This window comes from Phoxinus phoxinus (genome assembly GCF_949152265.1).
Source record: "Phoxinus phoxinus genome assembly, chromosome: 3".
NCBI classification, from domain to species: domain Eukaryota; kingdom Metazoa; phylum Chordata; class Actinopteri; order Cypriniformes; family Leuciscidae; genus Phoxinus; species Phoxinus phoxinus.
The window spans coordinates 41,311,332-41,331,427 of NC_136878.1; the positions used below are offsets into that span (position 1 = coordinate 41,311,332).

The 20,096-nt window shown below is 38.2% G+C and overlaps 1 protein-coding gene across 3 annotated transcripts in view; it reads left to right on the forward strand.

Annotated features, from left to right (window-relative positions):
• Nucleotides 1–20,096, forward strand: part of doc2b (double C2-like domains, beta) — a 256,275-nt gene that overhangs the window by 173,278 nt on the left and 62,901 nt on the right. For all 3 annotated transcript variants that reach the window (XM_079608666.1, XM_079608667.1, XM_079608668.1), the window contains exon 10: nt 17,777–17,856. In XM_079608666.1, coding sequence (XP_079464792.1) covers nt 17,777–17,856 — 80 coding nt within the window. The remainder of the gene's footprint in view (nt 1–17,776; nt 17,857–20,096) is intronic.

The window sequence follows — 20,096 nt, forward strand, 5'->3', positions numbered from 1 at the left end:
GCAATTTAAGAAAGTATTGGCCCTATGACTAAACGCTAAACTTCTCTACTCCTCAAAAACAAATAAAACATTAGCCTTCATATAGTTTTAGTTGGTAGGCTTGGTGAGTCTAAACGAGCAGAGATGATCCAATCTGCGTGCGGCACTTCATTCAAGATAGTGTTGTGTATAATGTAATCCTCTCGCACTGGTTTGGGTTGAAGGGTCTGCCTTGTTGCCATTGGGGTCATCTGAAATCCAGGACTGAGTTACGAAGTTTGACTGACCGTTTGAGGATCCAATGGAGTTACGAGGTTTAGTCACAACCTCGTTTTAATACTTTTTATTGGTTAAATATTTCCAAAACCCACAGACAGATGATGGGTGACCAATAGTGAAGATTTATGATAAATAAATACAAAATGACGAAATGTGGAGGTACAAGGTTTCCACCCGAGAGTGTCAATATCCTTTATTTTTTTCTCGTAATGCGTGACTGAAGCTGTAAAATCTCTGAGCCAGATCTTCGGAGTCGCTTATCAATGAGGTAACACAGTCATGAGCCAGAGAGTCCTGCCAGGTGTTTGTTGATACCACATATTGGATAACAATCTGATGCTTGTGTACTGTAGCCTCTCCATTGAGCGATACATGTCAGCTTGGCTAATCACGATAGAAAGTAGTTTATTTACTGCAGGCATCTCTATTTTGGGCTCTATTATCATATTTGAGGAGATAAATGGAGATCTTTTTTTGTGTAGATAGGCAGAGGAAGCCAATAACCAGAGTACCAGGCAGGATTCTTATATGGACATAATGTGAAACTCGATGAAGATTAATTTATAGTGTTTAATCTAAGCCTGTGGTCTGTTCTGATGAGACACATGGCCACCTGTGGGCTTTTTTATTAGAAAATCAAGAAGTCTGCATACCATGCTGTAACATGACATCATTCTACAGTGAGACGTGACAAGCCTGTGAATATTCGTTTGATAGCTAAAAATGATCATACATTATTCATATACCTTGTTGATTATGTGCTAAAAAAAATTGTAGAGTGACTAAATGTAAGTGAAAACTCATTTGTCTTGTTTTAGAAGTGTAATGTGATCCACTGCTACTACTCATGAGATTTGATTTTATATAAGGTGTACAAGTAGCGGCAGGTTTTGAATAGGGTGAGTGTCATCGTGCACTGGAGCATTTTGACCCTCCACTTATCCTCGTTTCTGTTGCTTCGAGTGGAAAAAGCACAATGCAACCTGAAAAGAGAAACTCCAATGTTAGAAGTGAATCTGTCACTACTGTACGTGGTGTTAATGCTCTTTTGCCCTGGCCCATAAAATGTGCTCAGATACACTATGCCACTTGTAAAATAAAGCGTTACAGTTTTAACAACAAAAATATCTAGCAGCAAGATGCAGTGCAAGTGCATTTTTCAAATGTTTAGTTTGTATGTATTTATGGTTTGATAAATATATATATTTTTTAATTATCTTATATAATCTATTTATTTTTTAAGTTAAGATTTGCATTTATTGGATTGCATATTTAAGGAATGCAATTAGTTACTTTTTGGGGGGAGTGATGGAATATTGTAATTGCATAGAAATATTGTATTGTATTGTCAACCCTCTCTTCTTTTGACAATGCCAAAAATACATCATAAAAATTAGACAATGTTTTTTTTAACAATGTTTTAGAAAAACACCCCATAATCCACAGTGTTGCAAAGAACTGAATCAGAAAGTCGCTACAAAATGGGAGAGAAAAAAGAAAAGAAAAAAAATGCAAACTGAATGAATAGAAATTGGATGGGGTTTTGTTTTTGGTATAGTGTCTTTAGAAACCTCACTATATTGAGGCTCATTTGCTCTCGGGTTCATTAATGTGCTTCTGATTAACTGCTTTAGCCAATGAACGGAAATAATCACGTATTAACCAAAAGAACCTCCTTATAATCACTTCTGAACTCTAATTAGCCCTAATTATAAGTGTGCGTGTGTGTACGCGTGTGTGTACGTTTGTGTGTGTGTGTGCGCGCGCGTGTGTGTGTGTGTGTGCGTGTGTGTGTGTGTGTGTGCGTGCGTGCGTGCGCGCGATTGTGTGTGTGTGTGTGTGTGTGCGCTCCTCTATTGATTGTTTTGTTGAAGAGCTGTCAGTGTGATGGCCGTGTGTGACAGCATGTGCCGCTGCTCTCCCTCAGAGGACTGATACAGATACCAGCCAGTGTGACTGCCCTCTGTCAGCTTTTCAGATTCTCAGCATAAACGTTTCTTTCTCATGCAAATCAAGAAGCAGGTCCTCTTTACCACATCCTGAATTTACTACAGTATAAACCAAAATGAAAAATAGGCATGAATCAATATGAAATTCTGGGCTGATAACGTTAGATCGTTTAAAACTTTTCAGCTGGCGGGATAGCGAATTTACAAATTACAGATATTTATAAAATATGATCATAACAATTACTACCGTTCAAATGTTTGGGGTCGGTAACTAAGCCTTTTTAATGTTTTTAAATAATCTCTTCTGCTCACCAAGTCTGCGTTTATATGATCAAAAATACAGTAAAAACAGTAATATTGTGAAATATTATTACAATTCACATTAACCGTTTTCTATATTAATATATTGTAAATTGTAATTTCTTCCTGTGATGACACAGCTGAATTTTCAGCATCATTACTCTAGTCTTTAGTGTCACATGATCCTTCATAAATTATTCTAATATGATGATTTGGTGCTCAAAACATTTCTTATCATTATCAATGTTGAAAGGTTTTTGCTGGTTAATATTTTTGTGGAAACCATGATACTTTTTTCAGGATTCTATGATGATTAGAAAGGACACACTCGCACAAAAGCATTTTTGTGTTCATTAAAACAGATAAACTGAAAGTAATGGAATGAAATGAGTCAGGCCCCTAATTTCTAATGTTACAATGTTATGAATGTTACAGTGAGACACGGCATGATAGTCAAAGACATTTGTTTGTTGCATAGTACGTACATATACCAACAATTAAAAGTATAGTGTAAACGCATCCTGTATGAACGACCCCAAAATCATATAGCTTCCTTTGTAAATGCACATTACAAAAATATAAATCAAATGTTCTCTAAATGAAAAGCTGAAATTAGTAGATTTAATTCAACCATCAGTATACACAGATCAGGCATAACATGGACCACCTTCCTAATATTGTGTTGGTCCCCCTTTTGCTGCCAAAACAGCCCTGACCCGTCGAGGCATGGACTCTACTAGACCCCTGAAGGTGTGCTGTGGTCTCTGACACCAAGATGTTAGCAGCAGATCCTCTAAGTCCTGTACGTTTGAGGTGAATCCTCCGTGGATCGGACTGGTTTGTTCAGCACATCCCACAGCTGCTCGATTGGATTGAGATCTGGGGAACTTGGAGGTCAAGTCAACACCTCAAACTCGTTGTTGTGCTCCTCGCACCATTCCTGAACCACTTTTGCTTTGTGGCAGGGCGCATTATCCTGCTGAACCGTTGAAAGAAGCCACAGCCACCAGGGAATACCGTTTCTGTGAAAGGGTGTACACGGTCTGCAAGTATGCTTAGGTAGGTGGTACGTGTCAAAGTAACATCCACGTGGATGGCAGAACCCAGGGTTGCCCAGCATCACACTGCCTCCGCCGGCTTGCCTTCCCATAGTGCATCCTGGTGCCATGTGTTTCCCAGGTAAGCGACGAACACGCACCCGGCAATCCACGTGATATATAAGAAAACGTGATTCATCATCAGACCAGGGCCCTCATTTATAACCGTTGCATACGCACAAAACAGGACCTGAAAGAGGCGTACAGCACGCCACTTCCGGCGCATAAGTTGTGATTTATAAAAACAAACATGATGGGAAAATTTGCGCACCTGCACGCAAACTCTGACCCATCTGTACGAACGTTTTGGAGACAGCAGTTTGGCGACACTGATGATGAGCTGGAGTTAAATGTCTTTTTGGTCACTTTTAGACAGGAAATTTAAAGAAAATGATACATATACAGAAAGATAACACAAATATAATTTCACTCACCAAGCCTATCACTTGAAGCAAATATCCATCCCTTCTTAAATGTCGGCGTCAGCGCGCACGTTGGGCCGTTTAATAAAACTGACGGATATATCTAACGGCAGATGAAGTAAAACTTTATTATGAGTCCAAATCATAAATACAGTGCAGAGTGCATGTTCACAATAACAGTTTAAATAAATAAAAGAATGACTTAAATTATGTAGCCTATTACTTCTGATATAAACATTTAGATTAAATATGTCGTTCTCATTAATGGAGTTAAACACTTAAATTACATGAAATCATTACTGAGAAGTTACAAAAAAAATGTCTATTCAATAAATAGAAATATTTGTAGTGGATGTGATGCTTTTGAACACTTTTCCTGTGGCATGCTGTGTTTTGCCATTTTTGGCTCTCGGACGCACATACAAGTTAAGTAAGGATCCTACGCAAAATTTGATAAATGAGACCCCCGGACACCTTCTTCCATTGCTCCGTGGTCCAGTTCTGATGCTCACGTGCCCACTGTTGGCGCTTTCGGCGGTGGACAGGGGTCAGCATGGGCACCCGGACTGGTCTGCGGCTGTGCAGCCCCATACGCAACAAACTGTGATGCACTGTGTCCTTTCCATCAGAACCAGCATTAACTTCTTGAGTTCATTTGAGCTACACTAGCTCGTCTGTTGGATCGGACCACATGGGCCAGCCTTCGCTCCCCGGTTCACTACTGTTCCTTCCTTGGAGCACTTTTGATAGATGCTGACCACTGCAGACCGGGAACACCCCACAAGAGCTGCAGTTTTGGAGATGCTCTGACCCAGTCGTCTAGCCATAACAATTTGGCACTTGTCAAACTCGCTCAAATCCTTACGCTTGCCCATTTTTCCTGCTTGTAACACATCAACTTTTAGGACAAAATGTTCACTTGCTGGCTATTATATCCCACCCACTAACAGGTGCCGTGATGAGAGATAATCAGTGTTATTCACTTCACCTGTCATAATGTAATGCCTGATCGGTGTATATCATAATTTAATTTTCCCAGTTAGTGGCAAATAGTATATCGGCCACATTTCTAAAAAATAAAGGTAAACAGGTCTATATATACAGCTAATCTGTATCGACCGCTGCGACTGGGCTGAGTGATAAAAGATTCTGGTGTTAATTGTCTTTTTCCAGAAATGTTTACTAAAGGAGGGGGGAAGAGTCATCTGGTTCCCTCCTCTTTAATCATCTCTCACTCTTACACACACACACACACACACACACGCACTCAAACTCAAACTTTCTCTGTTTTCCTGACAGAGACACACAAACACTCCTGGTCTAAAACCACAGAGCCATAGCTCTGGAAATGGCCTCTTTATTTTCTGCTGTAATTTGACAGATTTGTAATTTGGCAGCCTTTTATGATTCAAGGTTATTTTGACAAGCACTCTACAGATGCACTTTCCACAGATAGATAGATGTTTGCTGAGGAAGTGGAGGGGCTGCTGTTATTTCACACACACTTTTAAGCACAATAAAATGTTACTTGCTATTTCTGACGAATCTTGATTGCTGTGTATTTTTATTTGCTGGGAGTCTTTAAAATGGTTCGGTTTGTTTTTCAGTTTTGATGAATCTTGTAATATATATTTGGGGATTATGAAACGGACACAGTTTATTTGATAAGGTGTTGCTAAGCTACATTTCTGGAGTGCTATAGAAGAGATTGATGGCAAGACAAATGTCATGGTTGATAATGGAGACTTATCTAAATTGCCAGGCTTAGTGTAGAGAAAATGCACAGATGTTGTTATAGTGTACACAGCATCTATGTCAATCTATTCAACTCCTTTCATAGCCATAATATCTCAGAGTATGTCTTGACTTGTCCACTTCACAGCTTAGTCTGATCAAGAAATGCTGCTTGGACAGAAAGAGACCATCTGACCAACATGTAAAGCGACCAACCACAGTTTTTGTTTTTCATACCAGTCGGGGTTACCTGAAGTGAACAACCCAGGCTCATTGAGGAAAAAAAAGTGTGACATTTCTGAAAAATGATATTGCACTTTGAACACTTTCAACGTGAAATGTTCAGTGAGGTTTAAAAGGCTTTATCGCGTTTGAAAATAACGTACCTCCTACCCTTAACCTACCCAACAAAACACATTTGTTGAAGCATCCATGCCATTTTAGCATGTTTCTACAAGTCTTTGATCTCTTTATCGGTTGTCGTGACCCATGTTTCACAGAACTCGTACCTCGCTCTGCATTGCAAGTGCAATGCTGCATGAGATGAGCTACCAACTGCTTATGTGAGTCAAACATTTAAAAAAAATTGTTTATAAACAATGGTGAATCGTTGGAGCCAATAGCCAACACTTCGACATGTAGCAAGCTCGAGTCCCAGCTCGTCATCCTTTCCCGATCCCATCCCGCTCTCTCTCCCACTTCACTTCATGTCCTCTCTATAACTAGACTATCAAAATAAAGGCAAAAATAGCAGAAAAAATAATATTAATGGTGAATCATTGAAGTCATAGCATAGTATTGTGCAAGGAACCGCAGGAAAATAAGTCTCAATAATTCGATAATCATAAATTGTGTACAAAGGAATAAAACTTTCACTGCCACTAGTGTTCATTTCAGCCAGAAACTGAAGTGAATTGTATGTATAGGGACGTTTTTATAGTTTTGCAAAAATTATCGATTTGAAATGATTGAGACAACAAATAATAGACTTTTTTTTTTTTTAAAGCAACTTTACAACAGAATCAGCCCTCAAATGGCTGTGCAGAAAACAGAAAAAAAATTGGAAGATGTGTGACTTTGTAATTATTCATATTTATGAATTATTGTAATTATTAATAGTTATGTAAATCTAACAATAATTACTGATTATTTCACAAATATAACTTCTATATACTGTTTGTGGAAATCTCTTTTGATAAGTGTCTAAATAGTTTCCAACGGTTTTATGCTAGTACCATCACAAAAGCAAATCCAGATTAGCTGCAGATAGCCCAGATCATTTGGTCAGGGAAAAGGTTAACGAGAAATGTTCATATTGAAATGCAGATGTTATGTTTGCCAATCTGAGTATTGTCATGACTTTAAGATTTCTTCTAAAACTCTGGAAGTCATACTTCGGCGAAATGTCTCATTTGCTCTTTTGTCTCGTTTCTGCTTCGTAAAAACAATTGAAATATATAGTCCTTTTTCTTTCCTATGGGATCCCACTCTCTCTTTATTCTTGGCAGACGATCTTATGTCATTCTTTGATTCATTGGTCTGCCCTTCCCGAGACGTTTAGTATTAGACCTCTATCAGCAGTGCAGGCCGTGGGGACGCATCAATTCCTCGATGGAGGACAGAAGACCGCAGACACGCTTCAGACAACAGAAGAATGTGTCTGCTGTTCCTTGACCGTCTCTTCTTCACTCAAATACAAACTTTGCAGTAGAAAATTAGGCGTTTTTTCATCCCTAGGAAAAGGCAGATGGATGTCTATGTTTTGTGTGTCCCATTATGTCAGTATGAACTTCTATTCATTCAAGTGGGATGTATCAGTAATTCACATACATATAGCAATAAAATATTCATTAACATTTTAAGCAGCAACTGATAGAAACAATTTCATTTTCTCTCTATGAGCAGTCTAGATAACCGAATTGCACTTTCACTCCCACAGTTTGTGTCTAAAATGAGGAACCTGGACATTTCTTAGAGACCTTCATATGTAGCCCATCAACAAAACAATACAATAAACAAGATGCCACACAGAAGCCATTATAAATGATGCTCTGGATATTTTAGAGCACCACCGTTGCCTCAGGCGTTTTCAATTTCAAGTTTTCTCCAAGAAGTACAGGAAGTCCACAGTTTGTTTCTTTGTTGTTTTGTTTTTATATATTGCATATTCTGCCTCCCCTATATTCCAATTCCCTTTTTATTGAATGGGGCATCTGTAATTTCCTTCTCTTCATGAAGGTTTAACACATTTACAAAGAAATATATAGTACTGTGTGATGGATCTGCCATGATCCTTAGCAAATCACAACAAAAAAATGAGTCCATCGCCACAAAACAGGGAGCAAAGGGGTCTTCAATTGTGACAGTCTTTATTGAATCTTGCTTACGCAAGATAAAAAGTGATCAAGCCTCATTAGAGAGGAAAAAGGCAAAAATTGTTACAGTTATAAAAAAGATCCATAAATTATAATCCATTCAGGTTACATCACAGGAAATATCCAGTATTCAAAAATGACATAATTATGCTTGAGCCTCTCAAACTGACAGAGGGCCAAAATCAGCTTCACCTTTCCAGGGTAGAATAAGTAACAAGACTCTCACTAGACCAAACATACACTGAATTTATAGAAGGTGGCCAGCACCATGAAAACAATAAGGGGAAACAAAACCATACAAATGTTCACAACAGTAACAACACAAACCCTGGAATGAACACAATACCTTTAACTGAATTTAAAGTCATGGATACATTTTAGTTAATGTAAAAAGAATTCTATTAAACACAAATCACATTGATCAAGACATCACATGTTCCTATGTCCTTTCTAATACATCAAAGTTGGTACAGTCTCATTTCCTTTAATTCCCATAAAACAGATCAACTTCCTGTTTGAATCTCTTTGTCACGCTGGTCCATTCCTACAACACACCAGGCACTAAACATTTCAAGTCATCTTAATTACAAAATGAACTTTTTAGCTATGGTTTTAAAAATCACATTTTAGCCAAAGAGGAATTGTAACTGTTTTTAATGTTTTAACCTTAAGCCCATGCACTCAGTACAATGACAAATAAAGATCTTAAACCAAACCAATATAGTAATGTCCTTTTATTTATTGATCAATGCTAAATTAATGTATAAGAATTGTGTGGCATATATCCTGGCCATCACACTTTGGGAGAAATCCTAGTACGTTAATGTGTTGGTGTCATGTACACTCACATGAGATGAAGACTCAATCAGTTGCCTAATACAAGCAGTCTTGTTTTAAAGTCTGAGTGAATCAGAAGTTGTGATACTCTTTTCTCTATTGTGATGTTTATCCGAGTGAAACTGCTTCACGAACAAGCTAAAATGTGGGGTGGGACTTCATTTTGTCAATGGGGAATTGATTGGTACTTTGGATGGTTGTGGTTTGTTTTTGGTCGATCTCATGTGAGTGACAGATTGCCCCGCCCTCATGCCAGTAAACATGTCATCAGAGAAGAGACAGGTGACATCCCATCCTATTAAAATTATATCCCATTCAATCCCATTCTGTTCAGGGTCAGTACGATTTTTATTTATTAATTTTAAAAAAATTATACTTTTATTTAGCATTAAATAGATTTTAAAAGTGACAGTAAAGACTTTTACATGTTAAAAAATATTTCTGTTTCTTTTGAACAATCTGTCATCTGTTTCCACCAAAAATATGAAGCAGCTCAACGGTTTCCAACATTGATAAGAAATGTTTCTTGAGCAGCATCATCATATTAGAATGATTTCTGAAGGATCATGTGACACTGAAGACTGGAGTAATGATGCTGAAAATTCAGCTTTGATCACAGGAATAAATTACAATATTAAAATAGTTATTTTAAATTGTAGTAATATTTCACAGTTGTACTGTATTTTTGCTCAAGTAAATACAGATTTGCATAAGAGACTTCTTTAACAAACATTTAAAAAATTAAAACAAACACAGCTTCATATCCAGGTGAAGTGATGATAACCTGTGCACCCAGATTCCTAGAAAGCCATCTAACCAGATTCAAACGTCCTATTTGTCTTGTAGCTCGGGCGGTTTTGTGTGCAGAATGCATCCGTAGACGTGTTTCTCCTCTGATCAGTCACACCATAGCTGTGTCCGGCCTATCTTACAGCCCGAGCACATATCTAACCTTTCATCAAAGTGCCTGTCAGTCCATCCATTCTGGTAGGGCAATTACATGACAAGGACACTGATCGCTAGCACGTCCAAGAGATAAGAGGTGGTATTATGGCAAGGATTGGCCGCTTCCTTTCTGTGTCCATATGGCTAGCTTGCTGTCTGTAGAGTAGTTGTTTTTGTGTTCATGAGCAATACATGTTTCTTCATAGACTCATGAATACCCAACATGTGGCAACATGTATCATAAAAAAGACAATCTCACTATAGTGTCTCATCCGTACTGTTTAATTCAGTTATTTGCTGTTCATCTCCTGCGCTGCCCTCGCCATCAATAAGAAAAATCGTTGGAGCCTTTGAGCAGACCTTTGTCTCTCAGGGTGTTGATAGAGAGAGCAAGACTAATGGATGCCTGACTGAACTCACAGTGGGACCCTGTCACAAATCAAATCTCTCTCCCTCTCTCCCTCTCTCTCTCTCTCTCTCTCTCTCTCTCTCTCTCTCTCTCTCTCTCTCTCTCTCTCTCTCTCTCTCTCTCTCTCTCTCTCTCTCTCTCTCTCTCTCTCTCTCTCTCTCTCTCTCTCTCTAATACATATCTTCATAATTGAATTAATGTTAAAAAATGTAACGTCAAAATAATGCATTACAAAAAATGTAAACAAAAAACGTTGTGCATTCTTAAGCCCTGTTCGGACAGGATTAGTTTTAAGGGTAGATGGAGTAAAGTAATTTTACCACAGGACGTCTGTAATATTAATGGACAATTCGCACGGGATAAGAAATCTCAGTAAAACTAGCAGAAGTGGGAGGAGCAACTCGATTTACGCACCGCCGTCACCACACGCGCAAACACATATAATCTATATATATAATAACCTATATATAACAGTTAGGTCTGATCGAACGATTTGTTAATTAAATTAATTTAATTCTGATTTGATTCTAAAAGCTAAAGCTAAAGCTAAAAGAAGTGCTTTCAATTATCTTTTTGAATTGGAATACACTTGAGTTTTGCCACAGACTTGTCCCACCGTCTAGAACGCAACTGAATGCTTTTTCAAGCGCCTCCATGCTTTAAAAAAAACGTGGAAAACTTATTTTAAACTGGAAATGGTGGAATATTTACGTACAGATTTACAGCTGGTCTATTCGCACAGGATTAGTATTACTCAAGGTCATTTTTTCCGGACCTTTTTACAGAAGGTAAAAGTCGCCATAATCTTTACTGACATTGTCCGTGTCACTTGGACACCTATCCATGTTAAACTAATCCCGTCCGAAAAGGGATTTAGATGGAAGTTTTTAATGTTTTAATCATTCTAAGAATCTTTCCACTGAATTGGACAGAGTTGTTATTTTGTTGTTGTTGTTTTTTTATTTTTCTTTACAAATGACTTTTTATGTTCAATGTGCCCTTTTCACATTTCCGGCATTCTCAGAAGCGGAAGTCGTCATAGGCCACATACACACTGCAGTTAAATTCAGTTGTCAGGTCACCTTTTAGTACTTAATCCCATTCTGTACACACACAGCTCAGTAATTTACGAGAGTGACAACCACTACAACCGATTTAACTCCAAAACAATGCAGGTAGTGACAATCGCATTTAAAAATAATTATACGCCGTGTGTACGGACCGAACTTGTAGTTGTTAATGACATATTTAAACGTGCATCAGAGATGTGTTTCTCTTCTGTATGTTTGCAGTGCAAAAAAATCACAGGGAAAGTGGTACAAGCTTTGACTCATTCATATTGCCAGACCTTGTTGGAAAAACTGTGAACAAGAACAAGGCCATACTAAAACCGAGATAAATCCAAATGCTTTTTTGTAAATTGACTTTGGTCGCTGTAACATTACTTTTATCAAAAATAGTGGATACCAAACACGCAATACGCCAGAACTTTGCTATGAATAACATGCTGTCAATCATCGCAATTTCAGGAGTGAGTCGTGTTCCATACACACGCAGAACGATAATTTGGGGGATTCGTTCCCATATTTAATAGCAGTTGTCACTCCTGAAACGTTACAATTGTGTACGTGGACATAGTAGGGTAAACTTCTTAAGCGGTAAATGGCCAGAATTTACCCAGAACCCTTAGCATTGTGCTGGTCAGTTTTGCAGCAAACGCCATTCACTCATATCTTCTTCAGAAAGTGTACTGTGTAATTCCCTGTGCTGTTATGCTGTTATTTGAGTTGACCACACAAATGAAAGGAATCTTTAAAGATGAACTTGCAATGATTGTCGGCAGTTGCGTATTTTAAATCTCATCAACATGAATCTCCTCTCTGAATTCCGTGAAAGTGAAATTAATCAATTTGAGAAGACCAGGGAAATTTTAGAGGCTTGTAAGAATACCCTGGTGAACATGAGCGATAATGAAAAAACAGCAGAAATTCATTTCAAACGCAGGATAATGATTGATCTTTCTTTCTGTGTGGATGCGTTTTGTATTGTTTGGCTTATCATTTGCAGTAAAGGTCAAAACTATTTTTTTTTTAAATGTAATATGTCTAAATGAAATAAACTTGTCACACATTTTCCATTAGAAAGAAATATATAACAGGAACCATCACACACTTCCAGTCTGTAATTACAAATCACTATTAAATGAAAGATTATCTCATGTTAGGCCGTATATTTGTGTACAGCATAAAGAGAGCAAATAGTCAGTTGCATGTAGGTATGTGTGTAATCTGAACTCCAGGACTTTTCTGTGGACTGCATCCCCTTCATGTCAGCTTATATTATATCTTCCTGTGAAATCCAAACCATCCCTGAGCCTTGAACTCTGATGGCTTTCTAGTTTGTTTTATGATAGAACGTGCTATGTGGACTGTTGTTCATGAGACTGCAAATACCAGCTCTCAAGCCCAGCCATTCTCTACCAGGGACTCTCAGGTTTACAATAACATATACTGTGTGCTGACAATATTGCCATCTCCTCGGATACAATGGAGGAGACCAGAGCCCATCAAATCTAATATTTCTACTGGCCGTAATTGAGGTGGATGTAATGAGAGGTGGCAGAGTGTCTGGTCATAAATGAGTGGCAATGTGAGGTCTATGTGTGGGGGTTTTGCAGAAGATGAGAAGACAAATGAGTTCCTCCGAGTAAGCAAAAGACCATTACTGGACTTTCATGTCACTCATATATCAAAACTAAGCAATCACAGGCTCCACACTCCAGATAAGCCATAAAGTTACCCAGAATTATATTACTATTAGTAAAGAACAGTACCTACATCAATCAATCAACTTTTATTTATATGGCACAATAAAAGCGACAGTAGTTGGCCATTGTGCTGTACAACAGGATAAATATTTTTTTTTAAAGAAAGGAAAAGAAAGACGATAAAGGGAGTTTTCAAAACACCAATCAGAAAAATTCAACACTCCGCCCACACGCTTTTGGATTAGATAGATATGGCTCAGATTGTTCATTCAATACAGGCTTTTTTCCCCTTATTTTATTATCCAGCAGAAAAAAAAAATCATAAGGTTAGTGAATCATTACAGTCTTCGCAAATTAATAGAGTATTAAATTATAATGACTCTTAAGTCCACATTTATATCCTCATTGATTCCTCCACTTAATTACCACGTCATCCAATTCAGAGTTTAAACGGCAGCAGTGAAGACGAGCCCAATCTATGGTCATGTGACCAGCCCAAAATAACAGAACCGGCAAGGATAGAGTGGATACGATTTTGGTTCTCGCTAATTCCCGTGCTGTTTGTTTCCTTCCGCTATACTGGCAGAGGCCATAATGCAGTCTGTCCTGAAAAGCTGGGAAACTGGCAGCTAACCACAGGGAAACATAATCCCAGAAGACTGTTCACCGGCAAGCAAGCTCATTACTTCAATTTGCTGCGTTGAGGACAAAAATGTAGAATAACTTTGTTGAGATCAAAGCAATCTCAATGTTAGACTTCTCATTTGTAAGGTTGTGTTTCATCCTTCAGGGAAATCATCCTTGATATGAAGTCATTCTGGTTCATGTAGATCATATGAAACCTTTTAGGCCAGAAATGCTGAGGGCTGTCAAGGTGTGTTTTTGCAGCTTGGCCTTCCCTCTCAATCGAAATTTGCCGATGGAAAATGCACTTCAGGTGGACATTGTTGAAGTGTAAAGTGGTCCAGAGTGGGAAACTAAGTGATGGGTGTGTGTATGATTACAGGTTGAGTGAGCTTGTGTAATGCTGCTCTTCAGCGGATGTGAACATATAGCAGCATGGCCTGAAGTTAATGCTAATAGATGGATAATTCTGCTACCCTTCTATTTTACATTCTACCACACATTTTTCTTTCCTTCTCTCGTTATTCTTCGATAGTTGCATTCAGACAGTCAGTATTTACCAACAGCTGTGACTCAAATTGTTTCGTACATACAAAAGCCAACAGGAGTGAATCGAATAATGTCTGTATGCACAGGAAAAGGCAGTCAATCCCTGTGACAGCCGTGCTGTAACCATAGAAACAGACAATAATAGTAAATATAAAAATTATGTATTGTGAGGATTTTATTATTAATATTATTATTGTAAACTGTTTGGGGCTGCTTTCATCCTCATTTAAGATATTCGGTCAAAATCTTTCCAGTTGGGTTCATTCCACCCAACCCACTAAACCAGAGTTTTGTCTCGCTCTCTCAATCCTATTTTCTTTTGCTCACATATAAACACTGATGCACATACAATACAAATTATGATTTTTAGAATGAACATTAGCTTCCCTTTCTCTGAAAACTGTGTTCATCTTTAAACGTGTTTAATAGTTGATTTTCAAGGAATCCAAAACATTCTACAGTTTTCTTTAACCCTCTGGGGTCTGAGGTGTTTTCTGGGTCCTGGAGGTGTTCTGACATGCTCTAAAATTTGCACTTATTTCTGTTACTTGTGACATTTTCATGGCTAAAGTCTTATTACACTATATTCAGCACAAACTCTGCTACAATAGTATATCAGCAGCATGTATGTAAAAGTTTGTGGTTTTGATATAATGGTGTTTATGCGTGGTTTGTGGGGGAGAAAAAAGTTGTCACTGGAATAAGGTGATAATACCCATACTGGCTATTTCTTCACAAGATTTTTGAAAATTGTATCATGACATGTAGCCTAGAATATTTGCTTCAAAACTATGTGAAAATCATCCTGCATACTCATTCAGATAAGACAATATATTGATTTGTATATATATTCAATATATTGAAGTGTTTCACACCTGAGAAAGACAAAGACCCTCCCATAATGGCCCTATTAGGAGCTCTCAGGGCCTATCATTATGAGGCACAAAGAATGACTGCATTTAAAAAATAATGGCTTTTGGGGATTTATTTACAACACAACATAATCCAAAGATACACAAAAAAGGACAAAAAATCACATTATTGAACACACTGATCACACCTTTGTGCCATTCCTGAAACATAGGTGTCATACATACCTGTCATTTCCATGTTGTTTGATTTTTCATTTTACCATGTAGCCCTACATGTACAGAGAATCATGTGAATGTTTAAGTCAGCAGTACTCCAGTGGTCTCTCATCTGGTCCCTGTAAAAAAAAAAAAAAAAAAACGAAACAACTGTGAACATGGTGATATCCAGATAAACAATTTTTAAAATTGGGTAAAAATTGCTATTTAAAATAGCCTTTTTTGTTGTTGTTGTTGCAATTATTTTGCTCAATTACTCGGATCGGGGGCACAAAAACCATGATGGTGACATCCCTAGTCTAATGCCCTTGAACTCAAGATGCTCTCTGCAGAATGGAGCTGAAGGCCACCTGCTAGGAGTCCATATGAGATGTGACTCAGATTCTCATGACCGCATTCATACGAGGCAGAATCAGCAGGGAGGTTCACTTTCAGAGCCGTGACCCTACTGGAGTATTGACTTTACACTTAGTAGAAATAGGAAAGGTCCAAAAATTCTAAAGAGAAAAGGAAAAATTCTCTCATTCTTTTTCTTTGTATCTCACTCAATTTCAGGAAATCACAGCCTTTTTAGTTTCAAATAACCGGACGTCTGACTGTCGCAATCAAATCTACTTTGCAGCTCATTCTGGTGAAGAATAGTCACTTAAATAGGAAAGATCAATTTGAAAGATCAAAAATGTCTTTCAAAATTGACAGTTTGTATTGTTTTAGGGCTAGGTAAATTTTAAATCATTGGTATAACCATAGACTGGTGAACATTAAAGTTAATTCAAATAATGTTGCAGCAGTCTATGTGAACTGTTGTTCTGACACTGAAATTAGTGGAAAATGTTTATTTTCAACTAAACCAATTTCGCAGACACATTATTGTTCAAAAGCTTGAGGTCTATAAAATGTGGGTTTTTTTCATGTTGGGGTGGGGGGTCTCTTGTGCTTACTATGGTGGCATTTATTTGATAAAAAACAGACATTTTTTTTTTTATTTAAAGGTACAATGTGTAGGAATTTCTCCCATCTAGCGGTGAAATTGTATTTTGCATTCAAACGAATAAGTGCTCTCTAGCGCCTTGCTTTTTCAAATGCGTGTTGCAACTACGGTAGCCGTTATGTACCAAGAAGCTATGACAACGTCTTCCAATAGCACTTCATCGAGTTGAACTATACATGTTCTACTGTTATGCTGCATATATAATGAATTACACAACCAAGCAATGAAAAAAAGCTTGTAATTTAGACCATAACATTGACTTACCTGTCGAGAAGAAAGCAGGCAACTTCCCTTTCAAAGTCTTTCTTCTTCATTAGCTCTTTCCACCTGGGATTTTTTTAATTCGCCGGTCACGTTTCCTTTTTAAATATTTTTTTTTGCTTTTTTGGCGACAAGATTCCTTCTCCTGTGGCTCAGCATAAGTATGAAGTACCGTGCAGTGCAGCCTTTCAAATTTGCCGGGGCAGTGACAAGCGTGCGCCTCTCACTGATCTCCTTGTCCGTTTCATTCGCGTGAGGCTGGCTCTGTACGAAAACGCGTTGAGGTAGCTAGTGCTTTTTGTCCCTCTCTGCTATTATAGTTTTTCAAGATGGCGGAACGGCATGGAAGCCTCTTTCCCGTCCCATGTAAATAAAGATAAGAAATTTTTCGCTTAAGAAAATAAGTCAGATCATTGGCAGAGGTAATTCTACACCAATGAGGACATAAAGACATTGCTTTTAGCTACTTAAAAAAACTACACAGTGTACCTTTAAATATATTTTTAATATAATTATTCTTGTGATGACAGCTGAATTGTCAGCATCATTACTCCAGTCTTCAGTGTCACATGATTTAATATGTTGATGTGCTGCTCAAGAAACAATTCTTATTAATATCAATGCTTAAAACCATTGTGCAGCTTAATGTTTTTGTGGAAATTCTTTGATGAATAGAAAGATAGAAAGAGTGTAATTGATTTGAAATAGATTAAAAAAATATATATATATATATATATGCCTTTTATTGTCACTTTTAATGAGTTTTAAGCGCCTTTTGAATAAAAGTATTTTTAATCTTACTGACCCCAAACCTTTCAACGGTAGTGTAACTCAAAGTGAAATTTACAGTTCTGCTTGTTGATATCTAGTTAAATTACTAATAAATTACTAAGTACCTCAAACTAAACCCAACAGATCAGAAGTGCTCATTGTAGCAGTTTGGTATTATGTAAAAACATGTGCATCCCTGATAACCAATCAAATTCAAATTAAAGCTTGCCAGATTGAGAAAGCTCTTTGCCTTTTTGTGTACAGTTGACATCAGATGGTCTCTGGAGGAGCAAAATATGGTTTGAACAGCTTGCTAATTGCTATTGCATACAGTATGTGCTGTGGTGTGCCCTGTAGATGAACTGTTTTGTTGATGTTTTTATGTCTGTTTCCTCGCAGCTACGCTCGGCACTCTGGACTTCAGCCTTCTGTATGATCAGGAGAACAATGCTCTGCACTGCACTATCAACAAAGCCAAGGTAAGAAGCAAGAACCCGCCTCAGGAATGAGCATGTGAGACTAATGCAAATATCCAAGTATTTTGAGGCTAGTGGGCTACTTCATAAAACTCTTCCCTCCTTCTAGCCCGCCTTTTATATGGTCTATAAAGTGAGCGATTTTGCCCAGTCCTCTTTGTAACAGGGTATGATGTGCTCTAAGGGGATTCCTTTGGCCTGTGTTTGCCTGTGCTCTTTTCTGTGTTGTCGTGTGGGAGGCATTTCCCCTGACGACAGACTGCTGCTAGCATCTGCTGCTGTCGGTTTTGCTTAGTATTCAGACTAGCCCGGCTTTGTCCCTCCAGCAATATGCTACAAGCAATCTCTCTTACACTCTCTCTCCTTTTTCCCGTTTCTAATGCGGTTTCTCACACGTTACCTCTGTACCAACACGCCGCTTTTTACTATGGAGAAACGACTTTGTGGGCTGATTGTATCCCTGGTCATAGTTTATTATATTAGTTTGTCTACACCACTTTAGGCAAACAATAACATTTTAGAATGAAGCGAGAATGCGGCTTGAAAATAATGTTTTATGCAATGCACGCAGCGAGTCACTTCAGGAGGAGGCAACGCGTGCATTAATGTTGCTAAACATTGACATAATACACAGCGCAGCTGACTACGGCAGCTGGTTTAGTCCAAAAATGCGCAGTTATTTGGCAGTTGGGTCTGTTCAAGGTCGGATCATGTTCTCACCACAAACGAACCGCTCCAGAGTTCGTTTGAAAGCGTATCGAGACCACCTCTCCGAGGAGGTCTTGGTACGCTTGTTTGCTCCGCTTTTGGTGCGCACCCGAGTGCGATTGCTCCATTCACACCTGCCCAAACGAACCGCACCAAGGGGGACAACGAACTCTAGTGCGATTCAACCGAACTAAATGAGGCAGGTGTGAACGCACCCTTAGTTAAAAAAAACAGCTGTTCATTGTTTGTTCATGTTATTTCAAAGTGCATTAACTAATGTTAACAAATACAACCTTTGATTTTAATAAAGTATTAGTAAATGTTCAAATTAAAATTTACTATTAATAAATGCTGAAGTATTGTTCATTCTTAGTTCATGTTAACTAAGGTAGTTAACTAATGTTAACTAATGAACCTTATTGTAAATTGTTACCGTTTTATTTAATGATAATAATTTGGGTTTTAAATAATGATAGGTTAAGACAGTCTGGTAGATTACTGAGGTAAAGTTGTGATGTCAGACTTCTGAGAAGATCCCATTATAATGCATATTCCCTCTTTTTGGAGAATTACGACAGTTTTGTGCAATGAAAGGTTACATTTATTTGACCTATTGAATATCTGTCAGTTACCTTACTGAAGGGCTGCGCTGTGTATCCATATATAGCTAAAAATACGTCTGGAGGGTTTGACCCTAAACCAGCCTAATTATACAGGGCTTTCGTAAAGTCGATTTATCAGTGCATGTTATTCCAAAGATAAAGAGCATTTCTCACAGCGAGGTAATCAACAGATTGTACTATAATTGCTCTCGTCAGCCAGTGTAATCACTAGCAGCAATGAAAGAGAGAAGGATTTCCACCAAAAATCTTGCCTGTGTCTGTTCAGTTAAAATGCACTGCATGAGCGTCTGTGTGCCTCTCTCTATAGCGGAGGGCTCTCTCTCAGAAGTGTGCTCACCGCTCATACCTGTGGGATGAGATTGGGTCTCTGGGCGACTTTCTTGCACTTCTCTCATTCTGTCTAACACTAAGCACTCAAATGTCACCCTTGCTGACATCTAATCACTCTGTAAAGCAAACACCTGCCTGCACATCAATTTCTTTTCCTATTCTACTACTTCGTTACACTTTCAATTATGACATAAGGCTCAAACAATCAACCTTGCCTGGGCTTGGTTTGAAAACGATATTGATTAACCCTGAAAGGCACAGAACAGAGATTTGTTCACAACTTAGTTTGAAACCTGTGTTTGAACCCAATCACGCACGTGATTTGTGGACCATTCGCAAAGACCCGCCCCCCCACCTTAGTTACTGTCGCTATGCCCGACAAGCTACGCCGCTCTCATGCCACACCATGTTCTCACGCAGTGAGAAAACCATCGCGGAGCAGAGACGAGACTGACAACACGCTGACAGTACAGGACAGACCAGATTAATTTTCGGTTACTTTTGATATTTAACATATTAAACAAAGTCTCACCTTTCAAATTTGGTCATTTTTTTAAAAGAAAGTTAAACAATAAATACCGT